The sequence below is a fragment of the Lepidochelys kempii genome, chromosome 9, assembly GCF_965140285.1.
Source record: "Lepidochelys kempii isolate rLepKem1 chromosome 9, rLepKem1.hap1, whole genome shotgun sequence".
Lineage (NCBI taxonomy): Eukaryota > Metazoa > Chordata > Testudines > Cheloniidae > Lepidochelys > Lepidochelys kempii.
In genome coordinates this window covers 53,899,984-53,916,519 of record NC_136388.1, presented here as the reverse complement: position 1 = coordinate 53,916,519, position 16,536 = coordinate 53,899,984, and the positions used below count along the sequence as shown (strand labels likewise).

General features: G+C 48.4%; 1 protein-coding gene across 1 annotated transcript in view; it reads right to left on the bottom strand.

The window, feature by feature from the left end:
- Positions 1-16,536, bottom strand: part of RAB6B (RAB6B, member RAS oncogene family) — a 129,252-nt gene that overhangs the window by 57,081 nt on the left and 55,635 nt on the right. The window contains exon 2 of the mRNA XM_073360377.2: positions 6,010-6,068. Within this exon, the coding sequence (XP_073216478.1) occupies positions 6,010-6,068 (59 nt within the window). The remainder of the gene's footprint in view (positions 1-6,009; positions 6,069-16,536) is intronic.

Genomic DNA, 16,536 nt, shown 5'->3' with positions numbered 1-16,536 from the left:
TGCTAGGACAGGATTATGAATGGGGCACCAGGGTCTGTTGCTGATGCCAGTCTGAGGGGGATCCTCTTGGACTTTGCACAGAGCAGGCACAATCTCCTAGGTGTGAGGGTGATATTACCGCTGGTATTTCAGCAGTGCCTTGAGGCCGCAATCAGGGTCAAGGGCCCCACAAATGCATGGTGAGAGACAGTTCCTGCCCCCAAACGCTTCCAGGCTAAGATGAAGACAGAACATAACAAGTGGGTTCAACACGCAATGAGAATGGAGGAGGAGGAGAGACTTCAAAGGGAATTAGACACCTAAATGCATGTGAGGATCTGGGGCAGAGTCAGATGCAACTGGATTTCTTTTAGTTCTTTTTCTCTTATTATAAGTTCCGCTGTCTAGTTCCTTTCATAGAATCATAGAATATCAGGGTTGGAAGGGACCTCAGGAGGTCATCTAGTCCAACCCCCTGCTCAAAGCAGGACCAATCCCCAAATTTCCTTGTATTTTGCCTTTGATTTGTTTCAATAGCAGTAAATCTCCACTCTTGCCTGCTTATTGACAATTTTATTCCACTGGATAACAAGGGAAAGTCGTGTATTTAAATATCTGTATTTCAGCATTAGCCCATGCTCCGTTCCCCTTGTCCAGGTTGTGGGCCACACACTGCCTCCCAATCATCACAGCTGGCTCTTTCTTGGGAAGGTGTTTGTGTGTATGGAGGAGGCTTCTCCTCCTGCAGCCCTTGCCTCCCCCTGCCCTCAGATTTCCACCCCTCTCCCAGCAAGCAGCCACACAGGGCTCCATCTCCATGTGCTTGGGGAGGGTGAGGGCACTGGGACCCTGCCTCTCCCACTGGTGTCTCTCAGGATGTGCTAGCTGGGACTTCCTGCCCCCTGCTGCTCTCCGAGTCCTTCAAGGTACACAGGCGCACCCTGGAAAGGGGCTGGGGCTCAGCTCCCATGTGCTCAGGCAGGGACGGGGGAGAGGGTGATGATACCATTATTTCACGGGATCACCGCTCTGGGCATTAACGAGTGTGGGGGGTGTTTAGAGCTCACTTGTCTGCTGAGGTTGAGAAAGGGGGACAAAGGCCTTTCCCAGAAAATCAGATATCAACCCACCTTGTGCTTGGATTTAGTGCTTGTGGGGAGGTGTGGGGCTCCTGCATGCAATAGTGGCTGCAGGCCTTGGGATTACAAAGGCCCATAAAGGCCTGGGTTGGCATGAGACAGGCTTCAGATCAGCAGTTTACTCTGGATGTAAACATCAAAAGGGAACCAGCCGGGGGGAAGCTGTTGTCCTCATCCCTCTCACTGCTGCCGGGATGGATCACTTTTAGGAACGATCCTGCCTATTGTTAAACTTGCAGCCACTTGGATATAAATCAAATGCTTGGGCCCATCACTGGCACTTGCCGCCACTGGCAATGTGGTGAATTGCCGTGGAACTGGTGGGAATGGCTGACCAGCAAACATTACCATCTTGGAGCAGGCAAGGGCATTTTGGAAGTGCTGCGTGCCTTGGTAACTGTTATCCTTCCTTTACCCACAGTGCTTTGCAGTGTGAAACTGACTGTACTTCTCTCCCTAATTGGGACAGTCAGAAGAGAAGTAGAAGTCATCAAACTATTTAACTCGGGACAGCAGCAATCAAATATTTACCGAGCAGAGCTATTGCTTGTGTTTGCAGAATCCAGCGTGGCCTTAATGGACGTGAGGGAGCCTTTAATACACAAATTAATACAGCCTGTGCAGACTATGCCTCTCTTCTGATGTATTATTTAATTGCTTGTAAAAGGTGAAAGAGCTGTTTGTTCACCTCAATCAATTGCAACACTGATTAGATCAGGTGGCCCTGGGATCCCAACATCACTGAGGAAATGGCTGCCAAATGTCACTGGTCCTTTTTCTCTCAATTAAAAGGCATAACCTCTTTCAAACTACATGTTGTGAGCATACTGGCTCTTGGCCCCACCGGGAACCCCTTCTAATCTGAGGAGGTGAAGGGGTGCCCTCCAGGTCAGGGATTAAGAACAATCAGCAAAGAAGGGAGGGAAGTGGGGACTCAGCAAATATGGACAGTGACGTCCTGTGATGCACTGTACCTCAAGACAGTGCCCTGTAACTCCCACATTCACTCACCACTTATATATGGTTCTGATATTTTGTACAAAAAATGCCTTGTAAGGTCATGATCTGATGAAACTCATTGTTCTCTACAAATATGTATATCATTATTGGATATAGAGTTACGAGATTTTGGTATATGGTTGTTATTTGAAATAGGTTGTGAGTCTCAAACGAGGTGACCCACACCCAGTGACCAGCCATTGACCAGCAGGGGAATTGTAAACAAGAGAGATACAATTCAATAAAAGCACTTGCTCCAGCTACACACAATGGCACTTGCTTAACTCTGTGACTCAGGAAGGCCTCGGGACATGTGATGCTTGACTCCATGTTTGAGCCAGTATTTTTCCAGGCACATGAACTGAGGGTATGAAATAAAGGACAGTGGCACCATGAGATTCTCTCCTCCCCCACCTATTCTGAAGGCAACATGAAATTTTGGAAGAAAAAGACACTGAACTGGGGAGATTGGTCCCAGGCTAAGCAGAGAATTCTGCCTGTGTATTAAAATCTGTGAACTGCTTACAATGCTTAGTGGGGTGAGAAAAACTGCTTGATTCAACTCTTGCTTGGTATGACAAAGTTTAAAATTTAGAATGCGTGTTTACTTTCTATTTCTTATGTAACATTCTCTGACCTTTATCCCTACCTCTTATAATCACTTAAAATCTATCTTTCTGTAGTTAATAAACGTATTTTAATCTGAACCAGTGAGTTTGTCCTAAGTGCTTGGGGGATCTACTTAGGTTACAAAGGCTGGTGCATGTCCACTATCCTCTAATGAAGTAGCAAACTAATTAGTGAGCTTGCATTGTTCAAGAGAAGGTCTTGAGCAGTATAAAATTGGTACATTCCTGGGGTGCAAGGCTGGGGGGATTTGCTGGTGTTTCCCTGTGTATAATTCATGAGTGCTTAGAGAGCATTCATGCAATTTAGCTTGGTGTGTCTCTGCATGTTGTTGGATGAGTGATAACAGCAGCACCTGGAAGGGTCTGCTGCTTGTCACTGGCATAGCATTGTAAGAGACAGCCCAGGCTAGAGAGTAAAGGCAGCATAGCGGTCCCACAGTTTCAGGTTGTACCCAGGGGTCTGTCACACCTCTCCTCTGGTTTCTTTGTTTCAGTATCCTCCCTTCTCGTCTGCACAGAGAGACTTCTCCAGACACTCAGCAATCCTGCTCCCAAACACAGTCCCATAGATACAGCAGTTCTTGCCCCTCAGAGCCCCAGGTCAATAAATGCCATTTAGGAAATGTCTGTTCTCTTCATTAGCACAGGGAAACTGGGCTCGGTACAGGATCCTGTCACTTGGCATTGGGTGGCTGTTATTTTATGTACAGATCTTAACCCAGCCTGGTTCACAGTGGACCAACCAGCAACTGAGAGAACACAGAGGACAGAATCCTCAGAGGGGCTGGACCCACCTTCAGTGCAGTTCCAAGCCACCTTTCCGCTCCCTTGATCCTGGGGTAGGGTGGGGACCAGACTGGCCCCTGGCATAGCACAGATTAACTACAGGACCAATGATGGGTGGAGCACCACTGGGGGATTCCATGACCCCAAGGGAACCCCCAGCTGCTCTGGACTCCAGGCAGCTTTCCAGTTGCACTGTGCTACCTGGATTGCTCTGGTTCTCCCAGACAGTTCCTTCAGTCCAGCTGCAGGGCTTCCCCACCTCTTGGGCGGCTCTGCGATATCTAACACCTATGTCTTGCTCCTTAAGGGCTCTCCAGCTGTTCCTGGGATGATTGCTTCTCTGCCCTGACTGACTCCCTTTGGGTTAGGCCATGCTAGTCGTGTGGGGCCAGCATCTGCTCTCCTTGTGCAATGACCATCACTGCAGCTGACACACTGGGGATCAAACCAGGGACCCTCTGAGCAAAATGGGTGACACTCCCACTCCACATATCAGCAGCTGTGCTGTGAAGGCAGGCCCTACCTCTGGAAACCTGGCTGGGGATAGACAGGCAGCTGACCTCTGAGCACGAGCTGGCTGGAGGGCTAGCAGGAAATCTTGTCCCTGCTGCCAGCTCTTCTGCAAATGGGGCTGAGGGATGCCACTTGAGATAGGACAACACAGATACTTCAGCGGCAAGCCAAAGAGCAGCTGGAGCATGTGGCTCCTGCGAGCCTTCCCCAGACATACCAACCAGCTACAGCCAAAGGGCAGGAGCTGCTGTACCTGGTCTGCCGAGGCCATTTGTAACTGAGTGAGGTACATCTGCTCCCACTGACTGTTCTTTACAATGACACTGAGGTCCTGTCCAGTCAGGGCGCTGGGAGAGAGCTGGGTTTTGGAGCAATCGCTGGGCAACTTCCTGCCTCCTCAGAGGGTGTCAGAGGTCAGAACAACCTAGCAAAGCAGGGAGACCCCACCACAAGGACCTGAGTCTCTCCTGCATATGCAAAGGAGCAGGGCTCTCTCCCTGGGGCGGCAACAGAGAGGCTCGCTCTGTGGATCAGGCACAGAGGGGGACGTGTGATGCACACTGACCCAGTGAGTTACACGCATGCTGAGCAGTCCCATTGACTTCTGCGGAGAACCCATGGAGCACAGTACCGGTCACCACGAGAGGGGCACCAGAGTCTGGCCCCTCGTGAGAGCTGTCCACGGTTTCATCACCATCAATGGCACAGTCACTCCTCCCTAACAAAGGTGAACCCTCCATTTCAGGGCCAAGATACCTTGGCGAAGTGCACAATCAGGGCAGCTCACACCTGCATACTCAGAGAAGGAGGAGACCTACAGACAGGAAAATGCCTCTGATGGGGTTCACATGCAGATGGGGCTTTCAGGCCATGCATTGCTTGAAAGGTCACATTTTGGCTCCTCTGCAATGGAAGCTGCTAGCAGACACACGTTGTGATCGATACCATTCTCTCGCAGCTAAACTACATTTCATATAGCTTGGGTCGACTGCTTGCCCCAAGGGCAAATCCCTCCTGAGAGAAACAAACCCAGGAAAGGTGGAGATGCCAGTGAAAGGGGAAGTCTAGATTGAGTTACATGTTGTTCACTAGCCCCAGGGGGATGTTGTTCAACACACAAGAAAAGGAAATAAAGGCTGAGAAATCCCTTTGCCTGAATGCACAATGAAAGGAAAGAGAAACCCAATCTGTCTTTGGGGTCCCAAGCTAATTCAGGAAGACTCTAGTGTAAAAGCAGAGTTAGGATATGAAGAACTTAGTCCTGATTCTCCTCAGCTTTACACTGACTTCAGTGGAGTTACTCCTAATTTACACCAAAGCAAGAAGAGAATCATGCCCCCTGCATTTTGGCAACAGCATCAGTGTAGAACTTGGAAAGTCTGAGGCGATCACACAGTTTACTTCTCATTACACACCTAGAACTCAAAACAATCCCTGTGAAATTATAGACACTATCTGCATAAATTAGAGAACTCCACAAAATGTATAGACTGACTATGTCATGATGGTTGCAAAATGCGCCAATGCCAGCTACTGCGGAGAATGGGGAATGTAAAGAGTAGCCGAAGTGCATGCACGTCATTCACCACTGGAAAGCCCGTTGGTAGCCAGTTTGCAACACAAGTGCATGTGCTCACACCACTACACCCATTTTGGGTTGCTAGGCAGAAGCGTTCCCCAGCAGACCCTGCTGATTTCATTCATGCACAAAAAATTGGATGCAAATATGTAGGCGCCATTGAAAATAAACAGTGCTATAGTCTAGATCTCAGTGCCGGGCTATACGAGGAGTCATAAGTGGGCCGTGTTCACATGTCCATTTCCCACTTCTGAAGAAAGAGAGCTTATTTCTGCTCCAAGTGGGTCTGACGCTGTGCACAGAACATGACTGGGGATTGACAGGGAGTAGGCGGTGCATTTGGGTTACTGTCACTCCAGATCCAGAAATGGAAAAAGGGTCTCACCTGATATGTATTGTCAAAACTGTCATACATAAACCTTGTGATCAGGGATGTCTTCCCAACTGCAAGAGAAGAAGGAACAAGGGATTAGGTGTAGAAGTTCACAGTCAGGCCCTTCACTTTCTTTTAAAGATCACAGACAAAAAGGAGACAAGAAAAGCTCATGTTAACCCCAGGCATCTCCTTGTACACCCACACAGCAGAGAGCAACCCACTGACTGATAAGAATATTCCTGTGGGTCAAGGGGCGTAGGCCTGGGCCCATTATTCTTCTGCTTTACATTCTTAGGGGGAAGTAAAACAGAGCATCCCTTTAAAGTCATACAGCTCTCAATACCCGTCCATAGGCGGGGGGGGGGTCACAGAATTTGTGAATATAAAGGCTGGTTTGGGGACAGTGGTGTTAGAAGAAAGGCATGTGTCCTAGATCTGTAGCTGTGGCTATGTAAAATTAGCCACATCTCTAACTCCTGTGATGTCAGAGCATTATTGTTCTGCAAAGTAACAAGCCTGCTCTGAGGATATTTCCACCTGTGTGATATTCCCTCACTGCCAGCAGTGCACAAGGTCACTGGAATGGAAAGTAAGCAAACTTTTCTCCCCCGGGGGCTGTGCACTTCACCCCACCAACCGCAGAGGTTCAGTGCATCTCTGTTCATATAGAATCATAGAATATCAGGGTTGGAAGGGACCTCAGGAGGTCATCTAGTCCAACCCCCTGCTCGAAGCAGGACCAATCCCCAACTAAATCATCCCAGCCAGGGCTTTGTCAAGCCTGACCTTAAAAATATCTAAGGAAGGAGATTTCACCACCTCCCTAGGTAACGCATTCCAGTGTTTCACCACCCTCCTTGTGAAAAAGTTTTTCCTAATATCCAACCTAAACCTCCCCCAAAAGCTTGAGACCAATGCGCAGTTTGTACATTAGCTTATAAAAGAATCATGCCTGAAATAATAGAATCATAGAATACCAGGGTTGGAAGGGACCTGAGGAGGTCATCTAGTCCAACCCCCTGCTCAAAGCAGGACCAATCCCCAATTTTTGCCCCAGATCCCTAAATGGCCCCCTCAAGGATTGAACTCACAACCCTGGGTTTAGCAGGCCAATGCTCAAACCACAGAGCTATCCCTCCCCCCTAGGTTACTGAGGTTAAGTCTCAGTAAACCACTGCCACCTCTCTCGGTCAGCCAGCTGTACTCAGAGTGTGCCGCTGTCTTTACTCCACCAGATGTAGGTGTCATTTTCAGAGGATGCAACCACAGCTCTGGCTCTCCCCTTCCACACTCTCCCATGTCTGTATTAAGACCCTTACGATAGTTGTGGGGTTTTCTTTTGAAAGAACTTGGTCATGCTGGGCCAGGCCCTTGGGGGGTGAAAATCAGAGTATGTTGATTTACACCAGCTGATGATCTGGCCTTCTCTATGTGATTGACTTCTCTTCCTTTGAAGAGAAGAATAATGCACCCAATCTGGCATCGTTAGTGATTCCGATTAAATGGCACAATGATAATTCCCTCTCCTATGCAGGGCTAGTTATTTTGAATGTCAAAATATTAATTTTCAGAGGGAATTAGGTCCCTAGCGTGCACTTATATTCAAAAGCCGTTGGAGAATTCAGAATGGTGTCTGCTGAGCAGGGACCCTTTCCAAGACAATCTCTCGCTCTTTTAAGGTTCACCCATCATGATGCAAACCTCCCGCTGCAAGTGCCTGGAGTAGACAATGAACTTGGTCAGCTATTGGTGCAGGCATGACATTGTGTGGTGCAAAGCTGTGGGCCCATGCCAGGTGAAATATGGATTTAGCAGACGGCACACGCAGGGCATGTGCAGCGTCTATGGTGCTGAGTATTATGTGGCTCAGAGACACTGGATGGATTGTTTTGTGACTCAGAAATTTAACACTCTGTTCCTGAGCCAATGGAAAGACCGCCATTGACTTCAGTGGTTTTAAGATTAGGCCCTAGATCCCCCCGATTTTCCGCTGCACCCCTCCCCAAAAGCACAGCGGTCAGTGCTGCTGGCCCAGGGGCTGCCTGATCTGCTCAGGCAGCCCCGGAGCCAGCCACACTGGCCGCTGCAGAAGTCACAGAGGTCCTCCATGACAGACACACAGCCTTACTCATGAGCAATCAATCATTGTTCCCTTCCCTTCCCCCACGGCCAGAATACAGAGTTCTTTCTGCTACCCACATACACAGATCTAGTCTCACCAAGGCCTGGTGCCTTACTGACCAAAGATGAAAGGGAACAAAGGTTCCAGAGCAATAAGATTTCTATTGATTCACAGTAAGCACTAACATTGGTGAAGTAAACAACAGTTCAGACATAAGTCAAGCAGTTGCTGATATCCCATTAGACTCACATAGTTCGATTTGAAAACAACACCTAAAGTCCAAGCAAACATTATAACCCAAAAAACATTCTGCAGACTCCAAGCCCAAATCCCACAGAAGCACACTAATGACCTGTGGAGTTTAAAACACAAGGCATAAAGCACGCTGAAAAGCAACCACACAAATATCAACTGAAGACTCGAATCTGAGTTGTGGGCTCAGTCTTGGGATTCCATTTAGAACTTCAGTTGATAAAACTGGAACTTTGGGTGTGATAATCTGGACCTCCGGGGAGCAGCCTGCACCCCCATGTTCATCCTTATAATATGATTGTGTGGTATCCAATGCAAAGTTCGTCAAGTCGGGTGTCTCCAGAAGGCTCATGATGCACTGAGCATTGTTGTTATAGTAATGTTATAGGTTGTAATTTCAGGTATATAGTTACCAGGCTGAAAATGTGTCCTCATAGCTTAGGACAAGCCCAGGCAAAACTCTCTAAGAGCAGAGGGGCAGTTCACACCTCATCAGGACATATATGGGACAAACCCAGCCCAGCCTCACAGGAACAAAGGACACTGCCCTAAGCAGCAACAAAGGATCTGTTGGACTCTCGAGGGAGTCACCCCCCTTCCCTTGGTCAGTTTGGGACTGCGATGAGGTAATGCTCACCTGACTCTGAAGCGGGGGGGGGGGGGGGGGGCAAAGCCAAGAGGGAAGAAAGGACATGATAAAAGGGAGAGATGTTTGCCATGCTCTCTGGGCACATCTACACTGGCAAAGTTACAGAGCTGGCAGTTACAGCGTCGCTCAGAGAGTGCAGAAAGAAAACCGCTGTTGTGTGTTCACACTGCTAGCTGCCTGCACAACAGCATGTTCACACTTGCAGCACTTGCAGCGCTATTTGGAGCGGTGCACACTGAGCAGCTATCCCACAGAGCACCTCTTTCTCTTCTGCCGCTAAGGCTTGTGGGAAGGTGGAGGAGGTCGTGGGGCATTCTGTCCAGTGCCAATGCCCCATGATGCCTTGCTTCACATCCCAGCAAACCCTGTGCTTCCATCCGCATTTGGCGCCATCTTTCAACAGTTTGTGTACTGCGCGCCCTGCCTCTTTTAGGCTGCAGGAATGGATCCTGAACTGCTGGCCAGTGTGCTGCTCGCTCTGACCAACACGTCACAAGTGGCAGTGGAGCTATTCCTTAAACTGACCAAATGTGCTCACTCACAGAACTGGGAGCAGCTTACATGCCAGAGGCTGTGCATGAACAGCCCGGGAGTGGGGATTCTCACAGCACAGCAGGGTAAGGCTGGCTCCCAGAGTCAAGGATTGGAGTGACCTAGCAGATCACCAGTCCAGATAACACCAAGGGAACATCACAATGGGTAGCTGCAGCTGGGGCTAACCCCTCAGTATTCTTAGAATAGGCAGACATTTTCAAAGGAACTGGGCTGCTCCCCAAAGGAAAAACTATTCCTTTCATTGTGACCTGAGCCACTCCTATGCATCCAGAAAGGTAGTATTTGGGTGCCACAAACAGGAATCGGATCACATGGCACATTCAGGACTTATTACTGGAGCATGATAGAGGGCAAATCTACACTATGGCTGCTAAAGAATTCTGCCGCTGACATCTGCACCAGCGATTGGGTTGGTTCTAACTACGGTGCTCAGGGTATGTAATTTTTCACAGCCCTGAGCAACCTAGCTAGGTCAGGCTAATTTTTAAGCTTCAACCAGGCCAGAAACCACATTTTTGGTTAGCTCACTAGATGTAAAAAAGCCCTAAGCAGACAAATTCACTCAGTCTGGAACTGCAAAAATCTTAAGAAAATGGTAAAAACATCCACATGAATCTTTCTCAGTCTTAACAAATGTTACACAAAGGGTCACTGGTGCTCCTGGCATCAGAAAGGTAGATTCAAAGTCAAAATATTGAGCAATTAAACGGGTGTGAAGAAATGGAAACGTACATGAAAAATTTTAATGTTTTGAAATTCCCTTCATTTCCAAAGGTTTGAAATAGAACCATTTAGAATACCCAGAGTATTTTTCCTGAATTTTTTTCCAATTTAAATTTTTTTTGGAAAATATTCTCAAAAAACATCAAAATGGTTGTTAACTTCTTTTGTTTAGCAAAAGCTTGATTTTTGGTAAACAAAACATTGCAACAACTATTTTGATATTTGAAGTAATTGTTTTTAATAAAATTTACCCATCCCCTCCAAAAAAAAATTTAAAGGCAAACATTTTGCATTAAATGAAAAACTTTTACGTCTATTTTTTTTGGGGGGGTGGGTGGAGGGGAGAACATAGCTCATTTCTGGTAAAAAAATGTTGACAGCTCTACTTCCGTCACCAAGACTAACCACTCTGAACAAAGAATTCTGCTAGTACAAGTCCCTTGGTCTGATTTTGACAACAGGACTGTATTAGATGCAAGCCTGATGAGACACAGGAGGGACTCATTGAAGCTGGAGCGGCAGCCTAGATCTGATGGCTCCAAAGTAGAACACAATGTAACCCTTTCATGCTGTGTTCAGCAGCCACTTGCGAAAGGTGTGTACTATGTCTCAGCTCAGGCAACGACACAACCTGCTTTCCCAAAGCCAATTCTTTCAGACAGTACCTGGCTCCATATGGGATCCGACCTGGCCAAAGTAAAATCAGCATGATAATGAATACGGAAGTGCCCCAGAGTCATGCAGAGGCAAATGCAACCATGCCCCACTCAGATCCATTCAGAATGTAGCTGCAAAGATAATTTTCCTAGCCCACTGCTTTGACTGTGTCACCCCTCTCCTTGAATTCCTCCACTGGCTCCCTCTTCTCCATCGCATCAAACATATGCTGCTTGTCTTCACTCCCAAGGCCCTTCACGGTCATTCCCCACCCTACCTCTCATCTCTCATTTGCTCTCAAGCCTCTGATTAGCCCATGATGCTGGCGTCCATCACCGTCTTGGTACATTTTCAAATAAGACCTTTCTGTCAGGCTGCCCCTCACACTTGGGAGGAGCGCCAAGCCACCTCCCTCTCCTCCTCCAAAACCCTCCTTTGCCATGAGGCCTACGGAACATTTGAGAATGCTGGGGCTGTTGTAGTGCAGAGACTGCTGCCTGTCATGCTGACCAATACTGCTTCATTGTTTACTTGTACTCCCCCGTCTGTCTGTCTGAACTATTGTCTCTTGTCTTATACCTAGATTATAAACTCCCTGGGGCAGGGACTGTCTTTCTGTTCTGGCTTTGTACAGCACCTAGCACAATGGGGCTCTGATCCATGCCTGGGGTTCTTAGGTGCTATGGTAATACAAATAAATAATAATAATAATAATCACCCATTGCAGGAGGTTATATGCCAGTCCCTTCTGATGTCTATAGCATGCTGGTGAACCAGGAGCTTGGAGACAAGTATGGCAGAAGCTCCAAGCACCAGGCTCTACCAGAACCCAGGCCTGAACACACATTGTGAAGATAACATTCCTTTATTAGATGAGCCAGAAATACAAAGTGCAAATACTCTAGGGCAGCATTTCTCAAATGTGGCCACTGTGGCCGCATGCAACCACCAAGGACCTTTCTTAAGGCCACAGCCTCCTGGGCTGGGGGAGGGGGGCCAAAGTAGGGAGTCCTCTCCCTCCCTGTTGGCCCCACATGCCTCCCCTGGCCTCCCATCCAGGGCTTAATTAGTCCCCAGGATTGGCAGGGCTGAATAAGTCTTCTGTGAAAAGTGCTACTTGTATGTTTGTTAATATCACTTTTCACAAGGGACTTACTAGCTAGCAATAAATTAATTACAATTATTTGGACGTGTATATGTGCATATTTATTTGTTTTTTCTAAAGCTAATTACATGTTTTAGGAAAAAGTGTGAGAGCAGCCACCAGCAAGAGTTGGTGACTGCACTCTGAGGCCACCAAATTTTTTTTTCCTGAGAACCCCTGCCCTGGGGCACAACTGTATAGCAATTACAACAAAAAAAATCTAAATGGCAGCTCCCAACCCAGCCCCTAGGGGCAGTATGGTACAGGGTTTTAAAGGTGACAGTCTCTTCACTGTGCTTCTGCCTGCAGTCCCCAACCAGGCCCCTAGGGGCAGTGTAGTACACAGGTAATGGTCTTGTGTAATCCCGCCCCACTGTGCCCCTGTTGTGGCTATTACTGGCCCATGCCAGAAGCAGTGTCTCTCCTTCAGCTCTCAGCCTCTCAGTCCCAACCGCAAGTCACCTGCTGCCCAGCTTTCCCATCCCAGTCACTTCCCAGGCTGCTCCCCTGCTCTCAGGCAGCCTTCCTGCCCTCAGCTTGCACTTTCCATTGCCGTATCTTGGAGACTAAGGGGCTGTTTGCTGGCTGGGTGCAGAACTGCCCCACAATGAGCTGGCAGGTTCATTACAGTATGTTTACTCACCTGTCCAACTATGCATCAAACTTGCTTGAGATGCATTACTACAAAAGCTGCTAAACCAAGACACTGGATTTCTTCAGGCTAAGCACCAGAGCCCGGCTTTCCAGAACACAGAGGGCTGGGACACAAGAGAATGATCAGTATCACCAAGTGTTTGCCTGCTTCGATCCTAAGAAAGAGCACTCTCTGCACACAGATGCATCTGAGAACGGACATAGTGGAGGAGTACAGGCTGAGTACAGGGGGAACCTAGGAGAAGGCTGAGTACAGGCTGAGCAGGGGAACCTAGGAGAAGGGAACTGACCACGTCTAGGGAGCCAGGCATCAGGTGTTCTGGGCGCAGGTTCAGCCAAGGGCAGGCACAGAGAGGAGGGAAGAAGGTCGAGGCGGGGGGAGGGGAGCAGCCACTGGTTGCAGCACAGGCTCTGTCACAGGCAGAAGAGACAACTGAGGCATGGCCCATCCTGGGATTACGCTGTGGAAGGAGCCAGATACACAGGGCCTCTGGGTTGACGCGTGGAGACTTGTAGTCCGACACTCCCTGATAGGGTCTGCTGAACAAAGGGCATGGGACCTACTAACACAGCTAGCCAGCAAGGACATGGCACAAAGGGACCCCTGAGAAGATTACCAGTGGTACCAAGGCTAGGACTGGACCTACAAGCTAAAGTCTCATTTGCCCTGAAAGAGAGGGATGTACTGGAAGGTACTAAAGCCACAGAACACGCAGGGCACTGTTAAGCTTACACTCCTCAGTTGAACAGTTTATGAAATCAAAAAGCCCTACAACACTGCCGGGTTGTTGTCCCCCTTTCTGTAACCTCGGTCTGTCAGTTTGTCCACAGGTGACGAGGTCTTTGGAGAGCAGACCATCCCAGCTTCTCAAGTATCTGAAAATCACATAGACCTTTGTGGACACAGCCATACATAAACTACTGCAAAATACCAGTACCACGACAAATTAATGCCTCACTTTGGTGCACGCTCACATGGATGTCTGGCAGAGGAATACCCACTGACTCAGCTCATCACAGTACGTCCATAGAAAATGGACGCTTCAGTTTGCCCGTCCTTTTACTCACAGGCTTGGGAAGTGCTGGTGCCCACCCTGCTAGCAGAGCCCCATGTAACAGGAGTGTGCCATTCACCCAAAGTATCATGTAAATGGCTCCCTAAAGCAGACAGCTGCTGGGACTGCAGCTCTTCCATCTCCATGCTGCAGTGTTGAGGACTGACTGAAAATCTAGCTTTTCCCAGCCCCCACAATAATGAAAGTCTTCCAGGTTGTACTAACTGCACAGTAAAAGGGGAAATGTTGAAAAAACTCTTTAATTTAAAGCCATCATCTGAGGACATAGATGTTAATTAAGAAACTATGTAATGCCATTCATCAGGCACTTTAATTAAATATGACAGGTTTCAGAGTAACAGCCATGTTAGTCTGTATTCGCAAAAAGAAAAGGAGTACTTGTGGCACCTTAGAGACTAAGGTGAAGCGATGAAGTGAGCTGTAGCTCACGAAAGCTCATGCTCAAATAAATTGGTTAGTCTCTAAGGTGCCACAAGTACTCCTTTAATTAAATATGCTAATTCCCTGCGTGTTGTGCACCCAGCTATACCAGGGGGATAAGATCCTGTCGGGTTTTGCTAGCACTGGTTCTAGGGTGGTTCTAGGGTCTATGACGGGACCATAATTCAGAGAGATGGATCATATTTTGCCTTCCAGCTTGACTGCCCTTAGTAATGGGGTGCAACCAGATGGCTTGGTGCTGCAGCGTTCCAGGACCTCCCTCAGAGAGACTGTGGCTACATTGCTGAGATGATGCGTTTGGTCTCTGGAAGGGGGGTGCCACTAGCATTTCCATTAGGTGCCCCATGCAGGTTGGCTCACAGAGTGGCAATCATGTGCCTTAGAGGGATTTTGAGGCAAGCTCTCAGAATGATCCAGAAAAGAAGTTCACAGCAGAAAACTGAACAAACCATTTTAGTCCCTGTCCTGCTTTTCAGTCCAGTTCCTAGTGCTCCCAGTGTCTAATACATTAGCTATGTGACGGAGAGATTCCAACAGCTGCAACCATGAGGCTAGGGAATCATCACAGCAATCACAGTCAGACTCCAGAGTTCTACCCTGGCTCCAGAATCTTCTTCACTTTCTTCCAGGGTCGGTACGGGACTCCTCCATTGGGGGAGGTGGCACGTGCCTGGACCATGGCCCTGCTCCAAGGCCCGCCCCCACTCAGCCTCCTTCCTCCCAAAGTGCTGCCCATGCTCCATCCCCAGTCCCACTCAACCCCCTCTCCAGGGCCCTCCCCGCCCGCTGATCGTCACCCCCTCCCTTGATCCCCCCACTCATGCACACCTCTTCACCCCCTCCCACAAGGCCCACATGCGGGCAGAGCAGAGATGGGAAGAGGCAGAGCCTGGGCGGGCGGGGGGGAGGGGAGAGAAGATGAGTTGGAGCGGGGCCTCAGGGTGGAGGAGTGCAGGTGGGGCCATGGCTGGGGCGCTCATCCTTTCAGCGGCGGAGTGCTCCAAAGGCAGGGGTGGTCTGTTTGGGGAGGTTTAGCCTCCTCTGGCCTCTTTACCCACCGCCAACGTCTTCTGCCTCCGTAAACTGAGCATCAGCTCAAGCAATCAGGAATTACACCAGCTCAGTAATGGAGGCAGCATCTTCTGAACTCAGGAAGGAAAAACCTCACAAGGAGCGTTGGTCAAAGCATCCACAGTAGTTTCTTCAAAAAATCTGGACGGAAACGAAGAAAGAATTCATTTCCTTCCAAATTTTGTGGAAATTGTTGATTTTCTGACCAAAAGTAAAGTGAAGCTAAACAAAAATATTTCTTTTGAGCTGAAATTTTCCTTTTGTTTTTTGGGTTACTTCTGCCCTGCTCCTTTTTCATTTAATCTTCCCCACAGGAAAAGTGTGAGTGGGGAAGGGAGAGGAACTCCGCCCCCCCTCCCATCTGAAAATCAAACCTTCAAATTATTTTCAGTTTTCAAAAATGGAAGTAACAACCATTTTCAGTCAACACTAAACAAAACTGGTTTTCCTTTGCCAAGAAACTTTCAGTAAAATCAAAAAAATTTGATCACAGCCAAATTTTTCTATTAGGTGTCAAAACCCTTTTTCATTTGGGGGGGGAAACCTACTTTTTTTTTTTTTTTTTTTTAACCAGTTCTACTTCTAGTAGAAGAGGCCCAGGATGGTACCTTTGGGATCAGATGTATGGACTCAACCAGTGCTTAATTTGTAATGAAAGAGGCTGAGCGGGGGCCCTGGCATGGGACTCAAACAACTTTTTTTAACTTTCATAATTCATGCAGGAAGCCCAGAGGTTCTGGGGTTCTGAACTGCCAAGCCCAGAGGTGCCAGGGCTCAGCCCCGGCACAAATTAAGCACTGGACTCAGCTACCCTTCTCCAGGAGAAAGAGAAACCATCCTGGGAATTAGAGCTGTGGCCACAGCTCCCTATGCAGGGGAGACCTCTGAGTTGGAGATATGCAGATCCTCCTTGCAGTGGAAGACAGAGGCAGCTCCCTTGTGACAGAGGATGACTCTCCAGAGGAAAAACAGGCCCAAGAGCTTGTCAGAGGATAAATGATAATCATTATCAGCATTCTAATGAGGCCAGGACTGCGCGGGGTTCCAGGCTCTGCCTGCCTATCAGGTCAGCCCATAGCCAGCGTTTGTTCTAATTTATTAGGAGGAGGCAGCAAGCTAAATGCCCCACTTCAGAGGACAGGGAACTTCGTCACACCCTCATCAGCTTATCAGCTGAGCAATGGCCTGCGCT